The sequence below is a fragment of the Chiloscyllium plagiosum genome, chromosome 3, assembly GCF_004010195.1.
Source record: "Chiloscyllium plagiosum isolate BGI_BamShark_2017 chromosome 3, ASM401019v2, whole genome shotgun sequence".
In the NCBI taxonomy this organism is placed as follows: Eukaryota; Metazoa; Chordata; class Chondrichthyes; order Orectolobiformes; family Hemiscylliidae; genus Chiloscyllium; species Chiloscyllium plagiosum.
Window position 1 is genome coordinate 73,813,994 of NC_057712.1, and position 12,358 is coordinate 73,826,351.

General features: G+C 41.2%; 1 protein-coding gene across 1 annotated transcript in view; it reads right to left on the minus strand.

Moving 5' to 3' along the window:
* slc35f1 (solute carrier family 35 member F1) overlaps nucleotides 1-12,358 on the minus strand; it is a 295,120-nt gene that overhangs the window by 98,141 nt on the left and 184,621 nt on the right. The window contains exon 3 of the mRNA XM_043684483.1: nucleotides 9,152-9,279. Coding sequence (XP_043540418.1) covers nucleotides 9,152-9,279 — 128 coding nt within the window. The remainder of the gene's footprint in view (nucleotides 1-9,151; nucleotides 9,280-12,358) is intronic.

The following is a 12,358-nucleotide window of genomic DNA, read 5'->3' on the forward strand; positions in this document are numbered from 1 at the left end:
GTGTCAGCAGAATGCAGGTGAGTGGCGCTGGTGGGGGCGGAAGTGGTGGCAGACACGGCAGTAGGGGTGGCGGAAGTCACTGAGCGTGTGGCATCGGCGATGATGTGAGGGCCGGAAGTGGCTGTGGGAGTGGCCATGATGGGGGCAGAAGTGACATCATCAATCAGCGTGGGGGTGGTAGCTGCATCAGCCGCATGGCTAATGGTGTTTCCGAGGCCAGGGGAATCTTCTGGAATGTTCAAGGAGCGCTGGTTCTGGAGGTGGGTAGATAAAAGTTGGTTGTACTTACAGTTTTTGATGTTTGAGATGGAGTTGAAATACTGTTTGTTGACAGTATGAATTCTCCTGAGGACGTAGTACAGAAGGGGTCCTTTGCAGTTCTGAGAGAGTGTGGCCCTCAGCTGAGGCAGGACTGGCTGTAGAGAGGTTAAGTGCCGGCGCATTGCTGCGAGTGTGGAGCAGAGGATCTTGAAGGAGAACCATTGCTGGTATTTTTGGATCTGTCGTCTGTACTGTTTGTCCTGTTCGGGTCCGAACTCTGCTGGTTTAAAGGTGGTCCGGAGTCCGTGTGGGATAAGTTGGTTACGGAGGTAGGCACTGAGGAAGCAAATGTGGCTGTAGTAGCGAGTCTGTTTCAGGACATGGTTGAAGAGCTTCAGGGCAGAGGAAATGACCTGGGAGTTGCAGTGGGAGAGGGACTCCCTGAGATTCTTGTAGAGAGAGGAGGAGAACTTCTTCAAGGCAGGCTTTGAGGGACCCTATTCTTTCCCTTGTTACTCTTTTGTCCTTAATGTATTTGTAAAAACTCTTTGGATTCTCCTTAATTCTATTTGCCAAAGCTATCTCATGTCCCCTTTTTGCCCTCCTGATTTCCCTCTTAAGTATACTCCTACTTTCTTTATACTCTTCTAAGGATTATAAAACTTCCAGAGATGCAGAATATCTCGGTGAAGCTTAAAGTGAAGCATTAATAGAAGATCAAACGGATCAAAGTTCGAGAAGAAGTAGCTGCCTCCCTGCATGGTCGGGTCACTGCAACACCAACAAACTACCACACTGCTACATCGGGGTCTGGAGTGTGGTAACCACCAGTGTCTGGAGAGGGACTTTGGCACTCGGTGACGTAGCACTGGTGAGCCGGGTGGAATTCTAGCAGTCGGCAGCATTCTGACATCATTGAGGTCCAGAGTGGTTGGCGGCTGGTGAGCCTGGATGGCGGTTGACAATGAGGTGACTGGTAAACCCAGGAGGGATTCTGGTGGTCAGCAGCAAGATGGTAGCATGGAAAAGGTTGAGTCCAACACAGAGGAAAGAGAGAACTGAACATAGGGGAAAACGTGCCCAGTGTGGGGGAGAGAGTGAACTGAACATGGGGAAGCGTGTGCCCAACGCAGAGGGGAGAGTGAACTGAGCATAGGGGAGAATGTGCCCAGCGTGGGGGAGAGAGTGAACTGAACATGGGGAAGCGTGTGCCCAGCGCAGAGGACAGAGTGAACTGAGCACAGGTAGCGTGTACCCAGTGTGGGGGAGAGTGTGAACTAAGCACTGGGGAGAGCATACCCAGCGAGAGCATACCCAGCGCAGAAGACAGAGTGAATTGAGCATGGGAGAGCGTGTGCCCAGTGTGGGAGAGTGAACTCAGCATGGGGGAGCACATGCCCAACGCGGGGGGAGAGTGAACAGAGCATGGGGGAGCATGTGCCCAACGTGGGGGAGAGAGCGAACTGAGCACGGGGAGATCATACCCAGTATGGGGGAGAGAGTGAACCGAGCACGGGAAGAGCATACCCAGCATGGGGGAGAGATCAAGCACTCGTGGACAATGTGAGTTCCTTTGGGGAAAGCCCAATGTGGACCATCTGCAGGCTCATGGCTGAAGGAGGACTGTTGAACTTTGAACTTTATTTCTTTACTTTTCTACTTGATACTAAGAAGAATTGTAATGTTCAACCTTTAATTTATTTATTTTTCTACTTTGTACCCAAGGTTTTGTCCAAGAAGGCCTTTGAGTCTCAAAGGAAAGCTGACAGGAAGCTTCCAAAAATCCGGCTCAGAGACATCCAATGTTTTCATGCAGCTGGTACAGCAAAGAAGAACACTCAAGAAAGGGAAAGATTTCTTGGAAATATTTAGAGTTCCAAGATGACTATGTACTAACTATTCTTGCTACAATTAATGAGTGATGAATTTGTGTCAAAATAGACACAAAGGGAAAGAATGAACGTTTTCATTTAAGTTTGCAGAAGACTATCAGGAAGAAGCACAACTTTATTACGGATGGATACACTTGCAAAATGTTGATGAACTTTTGAAAAATAGCTTAGAAATACATGCAAGGAAATAAATTTGCCATTCTGCACACTGCTGTGCAATGCAAGAACATTTTACAGTCCCCACATAGAAGACTATTTGCTCACTAGCGATGATGCCCTTCTATCTTCTGATGGAGTTTCAGAAACGTTCTCTCCAGAGAAGTTTACATCCCACTCCAGCTCTCTGCTCATCTTCCTAGATATGATAAGACAGTCTATGCATGCTATATGTCATCGATGAGAGCTGTAAATGCTGCTGAACTTTAATACCTCAAGCCAAAGATGGCGGGCATGGGAAGGGAGGAAATGAGAGAAGAGTTAAATGCTCATGGCTAAAAGTTAATCATTAAAAAAGTAAAATAACTTCAGCTATTGAACATGTGTGAACAGAGCTGAGGCGTGTGTCACTTCTGGGATTAGAGCCTGAGTTTGGACGCTTCCAAAGAGCTGTCCTCTCTTCCCAATGTCTTATAACTAGCTATATTTAATAAAGCTTTTTCATGTTCTCACACAACAGTGAAGATCTCATCTCCTACAATGGCTGTATTTGTTCTTGGATGTAAGTACTGCTGGCAAAGTCAGCATTATAGCCCAAACCAAACTGTCCTTGAGAAGTCAGTACTGAACACCTGCTTGAACCATTGCAGTCCATGTGATGTAGTTACACCAAATGATGTTGAACCAAACAAGCTGGTTTGTGTGTTTTGGATGGTTAGGGTTAGGGTTAGGACCTGCCCTTTAATCCACTGTATTTACGTGGCTAATCCAGTTCCGTTTCTGATCCATGGTAGCACTCGGGAGGTTACTGGTGGGGGATTCAATGATTGGCAGTTCCATTGACCATCAAGGGATGATGCTTTGATTATCTCAAATAAGAGATATTCATTTACTGGCATGTATGGGGGATGAAGATTAATTATCATTTGCAGCTGAAGCCTGGGTGTTGCGAGGAAAACAGACTGTTTGGTGTCTGTGATATGCACAGAACAGTGCTCCATCACAAGTGGGCATCCCCACCTCCAAACTTATTTTGCAGGAAAGCTCAGTCAAATGTCCATTTAAGGAAGCGATACAATCCATATCTATATAATCATTTAAAGCTTACACCATCACTGATATACTTTGGTTACCGTTAAGCAGAAACTTAGACAGCCATATAAATACTATGGCTAGAAGAGCAAGTCAGAAGCTGGATACTTTATCATAAACGTCTCCCCTCTATCATTTACAAAGCATTGTAAGTAAACTGATGAAATGCTCCCACGTGTGTGGATGAGTGAAGTTCCAATGCTCAGGAGGTTTGATGCTATCCAGGTCAGCTGATTGATCAGCTCCCCGCACTACCTTAAACTGTCTCACTGTTTCATCATCGTTGCTGGGTCAGGAATGTTGGGAGGTGGTCTCTTGTCAGCAATGGTGACTGCCTGGCACTTTAATGGCACGAATTTTCCTTACCATTTATCAACCCAGGCTTGGCTGTTAACCAGGTCTTGCTACAAACATGACTTCTTCAATGATTTCAAACTGTAATCAGTGACATATATAGAGGATATAGGTGATGTCAAGCCAACACTGTAACCTTCATCTAACACAAGGAATTACATGAAGAATACCAGTCTTTTCCAACAACACATTGGATTAGTAAAACTGAGAGCTAGGCCCACTTATTAGATCCTGTTTTAAGCCACTTGCATTTAATTTCCATCTTTTCAAACTTTATCTTTTCTCTCCTGTCATCCATTTGTTCATACTTACAAATTAGCTACATTTCTTACAATTAGCTTTTGAAAATATGTGAATATTAAATTTACCTCAACGGGCCGACTAATTTGTCAACATTTGACTCACATGCTGGATTAGATTCTCATGATCATAACTGGTCTCAACACCTGTGGATATCAAACTTCCGAATCTGTTGACTTGTGTATTTCCGGAAAAAAACACATTATGTTGAAGCATTTCTTATTGCACTCCTCAGGACAAGTCACAAGGACACCAAAGTAAAGGAAAGCAACAGTTAGACAATATGTGAGGACAGTGCTGATGAGTTGAAAATGGCATTGTCCTGGGAAAGGAACCAGTGAATGGCTGTCACCTATTTTGTTGAGTTGAAATCAGTACAGTATGTATACGTGTTCTCTCTATCTGCAGAGGTGAGGGTCCTATATATTAAAATGTGTAGGTTCTAATAAACACAACCATTTCATGTTGCGAGCCAATTGACAATCTTAAGTTGGTTGTCAATATTATTCTTGACATATTCTGGATTATTTAGCAAATGTCCTATTGTGGATCCACATTTAACACTGGACACTATGTTGTGAGTTTTGCAAGCATGGGCTGGTTGATTACTATCAGTACTCTACTTATTGCGAATAGCCAAAGGAATATGCTGCGGACACAAAGTGCCAGTTTTTGAGACATAGGGTCTATATACCTAGAATCACACCAGCACTGAAATTCACAGAGCACCTTACTCAATTTCATCTGCGTGATAGGCATAATCTTTCTTTGCTATGACTCATATTGCTAATATATAATACTAGAATGAGATAGCTGTTCATTATGATATTAATTCCCAACATTTCTCTTACATTCTCTTGCTTAATTATTATGGCTGAATCACAGTTTTGATAGCAATAGTTGAAGTTCACTCTAAAGTTTATAACATGTGGGCCACAGGAATTGACCACTTAGCTCTGGAACCTGTTCAGATATTCAATAAAATCATGCCTTATCAGTGACATAGTCCACATTGCACTTTTGTCCCTTATCACTTAATCCCTTTGATTAATGAAAATCCATCGATCATAGTTTTAACATTGATGTTTTTTAGAAAAAGTTCCAAATGTCTACCATGCCTTTGCATGAAGAAGTGAATTATAATTCAGTTTTGAAAAGTTTGGTTCTAATTTTATAGATTACGCTCCCAAGACTCCTCCCCCATCAGAAATATTTTCTCCCTAAATACTTCAATATCTGAAACATTTGTTCAGATAACCCTCTTAATCATCTAAATTCCAGGAAGTACAGCTCTACTTCCTGAGTTCCTTCCTTGTTCTTTTAACCTTGGGAGAATTGGTGAGGTCAAATCAAAAGGACTGGACTAGATTGTCTGACAGACTTTCAAGTCATGATGTCCGGATTAAATGGAGGTTCTGAATCTGAATCTGTCAGCAGTGAGACCTCCACTGAGCATTAAATGACCGACTCCTCAATCAGGAGGTATCATCTCATAGAGATGCCAATCAACCTATAACTTGCAGCAATACCACTGAGAGAAGTATGTACTGATCAGACTACAGGCATTGCTCAGGTTCTAAATGGTGGGAGTGCTACACAAGCATAATTCTGGGAGCATCACAGAAGAGACAGATGGGAAGCCCAGGATTTGGGGAGGAGTGAGGGATGTGAGTGTCATGTCAATAAGGCTGGAAGGGAAAGAATGCCAAGGGCTTGTGGAGGAGACCAATGGGAAAGGGAACAATGAGGGACAATGCCTACTCCTAAATTCCTGCCCACAGCCCGAGCAAGCTAATGTTCTTGACCTCCTCCTGTTGACCTCAAAATGATAAGGTTGAAGGAGAGCTCTTCAGTGGCCAATAATTGCCCACTTAAGGGCCTTAAGAGCAAGTGACCTGGCTTACATCTTCAACCTCCTACCCATAGCCTTTTTGTCAGGTCAAGGGGAGAGGCAGATAGGCAGTGGGTAAGACAAAGGGAATTTTATAGGCCAGTCCGCTAATCAACCCTGCAAACTTGTAGAATTCTGGTTTATTATATGCCAATCCAAATAAATGGCAAAACTGAAATATGTTGGCCTTTGAATGGTGCAGGCAAGAGCACAACGGTAGGAAACACAATAATTTCAACTACTAGGACTATTTTGTTTGAATTTGAAACCCGCAAACCTCTTCTGGGCACATCACATGCACCATTGTTTGGTGTTGAGTAAATGTAAATATCTTAGAAGAGGACCACAGATCTACATCTGACTCTTCACTGACATGGATCCCACAAAGTTTGATGGGATAGTGATTATGCTATCAGAAAAACAATCCAGAGGTCCGAACTAATGCTCTGGTGACATGAATTCAAATCCTATCCCGAAAGCAGCAGTTGGTGGAATTTAAATTCAATTGATAAATCTGCAATTAAAAGTCTAATCACGGATTGCTATAAAAATCCAACTGGCTCACTGACATTCTTTTGAAACGAAAATCTGCTGTTCTTACCTAATGTGGATTAAGTGTCACTCCAAACTCAAAGCAATGTAGGCAGCTCTGAAATAGCCTAACTGGATATTCATATCAATGACAATTAGGAATGATTAACAAATATTGGTCAGCATCCCATTAATGATTACATTTTAAAAATTCTTTACATTCTGCCTATAAACATGATTGAGGCCAGTTTTGCAAGAGTGATTAATCAGACTTTGCTAGCTAATGATCACTGTGGCATGAGGTCACATAATTCAGGTCACATTATGACTAGGCTGTTTCTGAAGCACAAACCAACTGTGTTACCACTCAAGCACAGCATTGCCTTCATGTCTACAGTTCCAGTTTCCTTTGGGAACATGCATTAATCAGTTTTAAAAGTGAAGTCTGCTCAGCCCTGCAGACATGGCTGAGCAAGTACTGACAAACAGCTACAGAATTTGTGTGTCTTGGACTTCAGGATCCCCTGTACTCATTTTCCTTTTCTTCTAAGATTGTCACCCAGAGGGGTTTCTATTTAGACACCCACTCGGTGTCTTCAATGGTGCTGAGGGGAGTAAGAACTGCACCAATCAGAATGAAAACACATGTATAACTTGAGAAAAGATCAAGCAGAAATAACATTGAACAATTTCTACGGAGTACTGTGTGCAGTTCTGGTCACCATGCTATAGGAAGGACGTTACTAAACTGGAGGGGGTTCAGAAAAAATACCAGTATTTGCCGGGAATGGAGAGTTTGAGACATAAAAATAGGCTGGAAAGACTGGGATTTTCTTCACTGAAGTGTACGAGAATGAAGGGTGACCTTAAATGAGATTTATAAAATCATGAGGGGGATAGATAAGGTGAATGACAAGAGCCTTTCCCTTGAAGTGGTGGAGTTCAAAACTAAGGGGCATTATTTAAGGTGAGAGAAGAAAGATTTAAAAAGGACATCAGAGGCAACCTTTTTAACACAGAGAATGGCAGCAATTTTTGAGAAGATTTGTAGCTCAGGTTGATGATAAGTATAAACTGGAAGGTTTGTTTTCAGATGTTTCGTCACCATACTAGGTAACAGCATCAGTGAGAATCCCTGGTGAAGCGCTGGTGGTATGTCCTGCCTCTCTATTTATAGGTCTTGGTTTTTTAAGGTGAGTGATTTCATTTTCAGTTCTTTTTTACAAGGGAAGTTGATGGGGTCTAAGTTAACGTGTTTATTGATGATGTTCTGATTATAATACCATGCCTCTAAGAATTCACTTACATGACTTTGTTTTGCCTGTCCTAGAATGTGTGTGTCAAAGTGGTGTCCTTCTTTGTACAAAGTTAAAAATCACACAACACCAGGTTATAGTCCAACAGGTTTAATTGGAAGCACACTAGCTTTCGGAGCGACGCTCCTTCATCACCTGATGAAGGAGCGTCGCTCCGAAAGCTAGTGTGCTTCCAATTAAACCTGTTGGACTATAACTGGTGTTGTGTGATTTTTAACTTTGTACACCCCAGTCCAACACCGGCATCTCCGAATCCTTCTTTGTATGTATGGAAACTAGTGATAGTGGGTCGTATCTTTTGGTGGTTAGTTGGTGTTCATGTATCCAAGTTTCCTGCTTGTTTGTCCTAAGTAGTGTTTTTTTACCGTTGTTGCATGGCATTTTGTAAATTACGTCAATTTTGCTGGTAGTATCTAATGGATCCTTTAGGTTCATTAGTCACTGTTGAAGTGTGTTGGTAGGTTTGTGGGTTACCATGATACCAAGGTAGTCTGGAAATCATTTCAGAAATGTCTTTGATGTAAGATAATGTGGCTTTAGTTTTTGGTTGCATTGTGTCTGCTGGTTTGGATTAGTTTCTGTGGAATCAGCGGATCGTGTTTATTAGGTACCCGTTTTTCTTGAAAACGTTGTGTAGAGAGGGATTTGTGCTTGGAATGAACTGCCAGAGAAAGGGGTGGATGCAGGTACAGTTAAAACATTTAAAAGACATTGGATAAGTTTATGAATAGGAAAGGTTTGGAGGGATATGGTCAAGTACAGGCAGGCGGGAATGGTTTAGTTTGGGAACATGGTCAGCATGCACTAGTTGGACCAAAGGGTCTGCTTCCATGCTGATTGACTCTCTAATTCTATTAGAAAACTTTAACAATAATTAAAAATATGAAACTTGCAACCAATGATGTGCTGGCACTTAGCTAGAAAATCATGAAAGGTACAACTGAATGACTTTTGGATATGAAGTTCCCAACTATTTCCAAAATTACAGGTCATCACCCTTTCTGTTTTATCCCTTAAACTAGTTCATAGAGATTTTAACAACAAATGAGTTGCAAGCCGTGCAATCAGGTACTCATTCACAACAATGGTTTCTTTATTATCCTTGCATTTTAGAAACGTCAACAATAGGGCGGGTTGCATCTTCACTGCATTTTCATTCAACTAAATGAAAATCCATCAGGTTCTACAAAGTGTGTGAAATCTGGCACACCAGGTCACTATCTAGGCAGCAAACATTGACATCAACATGCAATGAAAACAAACAGGACAAGAACATAGGCATTAATTGATCACACAAAAATTTACTGTGTCTCCATTTCAGCTTCGATATAGTTAATAGCAAACCATTGCACACCTACCTGCACACTAGTCAGGGTTGTATACTGGTAAGCCTTTATTACAAGGTAGTTGGCTTCTATATCTATTAATCCCAAGATCATATACTTCCACCATCTTCGTTTTAATATTGCCAACAGATTCTCTTCCCCTGTGCAAAAGAAAAGACCACCAGGTTACAAGTGCAGCCAGTCATTATGTAAAACATTGCTGTGGTTAAAATTACTCAGTTGCAAACAACCCAGTGATTTTGTTAAACGAGGGCATATATTCCTCTTTTCATCAAATTGGTAACAGCCATGAGATTGGGGTGAATACAACCAAAGTGTCTGTGATTTCATCTTTGCTCACAACAGCCCAGGTACCAAGTACATCGCTATGGGGTAAGCTTGAAAAACCTAACCCTCACATCATTCATACATCCAAGTGGCCAATTTTTCTAATATTTCACATTTATCACATCTTAATCTGATTAAATGTGTTTATTGACGCAAAATGAAAATATTAAAGTATTTCAATATTTTAGGCACTCAAGTGTCACTGATTTGGGACACTTGTCTCTGCTATTATGAAACTCAAAACTCTTAATTTTATGGGTGTAGATTAAGTCATTTTGATCAGGCAAAGGAGAAAGAGAAAAACGTAGTCATTACAGACACTAAAAGATAATTGGTTATTTATTGTTATAAAACATATTTGCAACTCAAAATGTAATTTTTAACTTAAAATGCACAATTCAGTTCATGAAGGAAGACACATCAACTTAGAACTTGAAGAACTTGGACTTGCTTAGTGTCAGAGGCTTGGATGGGGGACAATTTGCTACATGTGTATAGAAGGGTTTTTTAAGTCCAACTAGGGAAGGAGCTACACTAGATCTGTTATTAAGAAATGAGCCGGTTGGTGATCACTGTTTCAGAGTGAGAGCATTTTGGGAACAGTGATCATAATTTTGTAAGCTTTAAATTACTTATGGATAAAAATAAGAGCAATCCTTGGGTGAAAGAACTAAGTTGGTGAAAGACTAACTATCACAATATTAGGGAGGAACTGGGGAATGTAGACTGAGGGTGGTTAGTTGAGGATAAATCCACATCTGGCGTTTGGGAATATTTTAAAGGCCAGTTGATTAGAGTTCAGGACCAGCATGTAAAAATAAGGAAAAGGATGGGAAGATTTGGGAACCTTGGAATGACAAGAGAAATTGAGAAATTAGTCAAAAAGAAAAAGGAGGCATATGTAAGGTTTGGGAAACGGAAGACAGACAGAGCCCTTGAAGAATACAAAAATGGCAGGAAAGAACCCTGACAAGGAATTGGGAAGGCACAAAGGAGCCACAAAATGTCTTTGGCAAACAGGATTAAGGAAAATCCTTAGCATTTTATACATATATAGGAACCAAGAAGGTAGCTAGGGAAAGGGACAAAGGAGGGAATTTATTAATGGAACCAGAGAAAGTGGGTAAGATCCTTAACAAATACTTTGCATCAATATTCACAAAGGAGAAGTACATGGTGGATGCTGAGTCTGGGGAAGGGTATGTTGATATTCTGGGATAATTACACTATTTCCTTTGTACATCTTAGGTTGTCAGGTCATCTCCATATATCCAATTTGGTCTAATCACAAACTGATATGTTCCTGATGGTTTTGGTCATCCTTTAATCACTACTTCTCACAGCATTGAAGACATGCGTCTTATTTGATAGTTAGCTTCCTTGGAGTAAAGTACTTGTCTGTTATATTCAGTGTGTCTGCTGGGTTGACAACTTCCAAAGCATGAAGAGCTATGGCTTCATCTTGAATTCAGAAGATTCCACACTGTCTTCACCAAGAGGGTTACTCTCAACAGCATGTTTGCAGTATGTATCTGCTTCCAATGCTTATACATCACTTCCAGATGACATCTCTGTAACCTGAGTAACAGCCATTGCAGATGCTTTAGAGCAGAGAATAGCAGTTTGAGGGAAATGCTATGAGGTGCCTTGTGGTCAGACTCGACTGTCACTTTGCTTCTTTTAAGTTGGTACACATGCAAAGTCAATGACTAGGCAATCTTTCTCAATCTAGGCATAACATCTTTCTGCTTGTGTTAGTGCCCTAGATGTAAATGTAACTGTTTGACTTTGCTGCATTCAGGTTTCCACAAGTCCTGTCTTACTGGTGTCACACTGCAGGATGACTTCACCATTGACAGAGACTGCAGTAGTTTTTTAGCACTGGCATTGGAGTCACTAGCTGATTGATTCACAACTTTGGCATTTCTACACTGGTCAATTGCTCTCCCTGGTGTAAGTTTGCCTTGTTCTGAAGAAGGATCACAGAACCTGAAACATTAACGCTGCTTTCTCTGCAGATCCTGCCAGACCTGCTGAGTTTCTCCAGCAGTTTGTATTTTTGTTTCTGATTTCTGATCAGGAATTCTTTGGTTTTTTTATATAAGTTTAACTTCTCTCAGTCAGTTCTGTCTCTAATTAGCTCAGACTTTAATTGTGCAAATTCACAGGTTTCTGAATGTTGAGTTGATGATGTTACATATTGAGCAATCGACTCTTTGTTGTCTACTACTGAATACTTAAAAGTTCACATGCAGCATTCAGTTTGAGCTCAAAATGTGCCGTCAAAGCTTTTAAAATTATTGTGTTTCTTCATTCTGTTGTTCAGCAATATTAAAGATGAAATATATTTTTGAACAGTCTCATCCCAACATTGTTAAAAGTATCGAGGAGAAAGTGAGAACTGCAGATGCTGGAGATCAGAGCTGAAAATATGTTGCTGGAAAAGCGCAGCAGGTCAGGCAGCATCCAAGGAGCAGGAGAATCGACGTTTCGGGCATAAGTCCTTCTTCAGGAACCAGTGTTAAAAGTATAGTGGGCTTGGTCTGGTTTGCTCAACAAATCTGTTAGTATTACCTAATTCTATCATTGTTCATATCCCCAATATCCTCATATCCCCAATAATTTAAACATGAGCTAGTGCAGGAAAAGGTGCAACCATTTTTGCGTAAGCAGCTTTCTTTGTTGTTTTCTTTTGTCATTTTCAGTGGCAGTTCACATCTCTGTGATGTGCTTTTTATTTCAGCTCTGGACACTCACCACTTCTGACAATATGTTTCCAGTGTAACTGCAGTGAGTTCAGCAGAAAGACTTTACTGAAGAGAAGCTTAAGATGTTTGCCTCCAGGGCATGTGCCTCATGGTACAAGTCACATGACTATGGCACATTAGGATA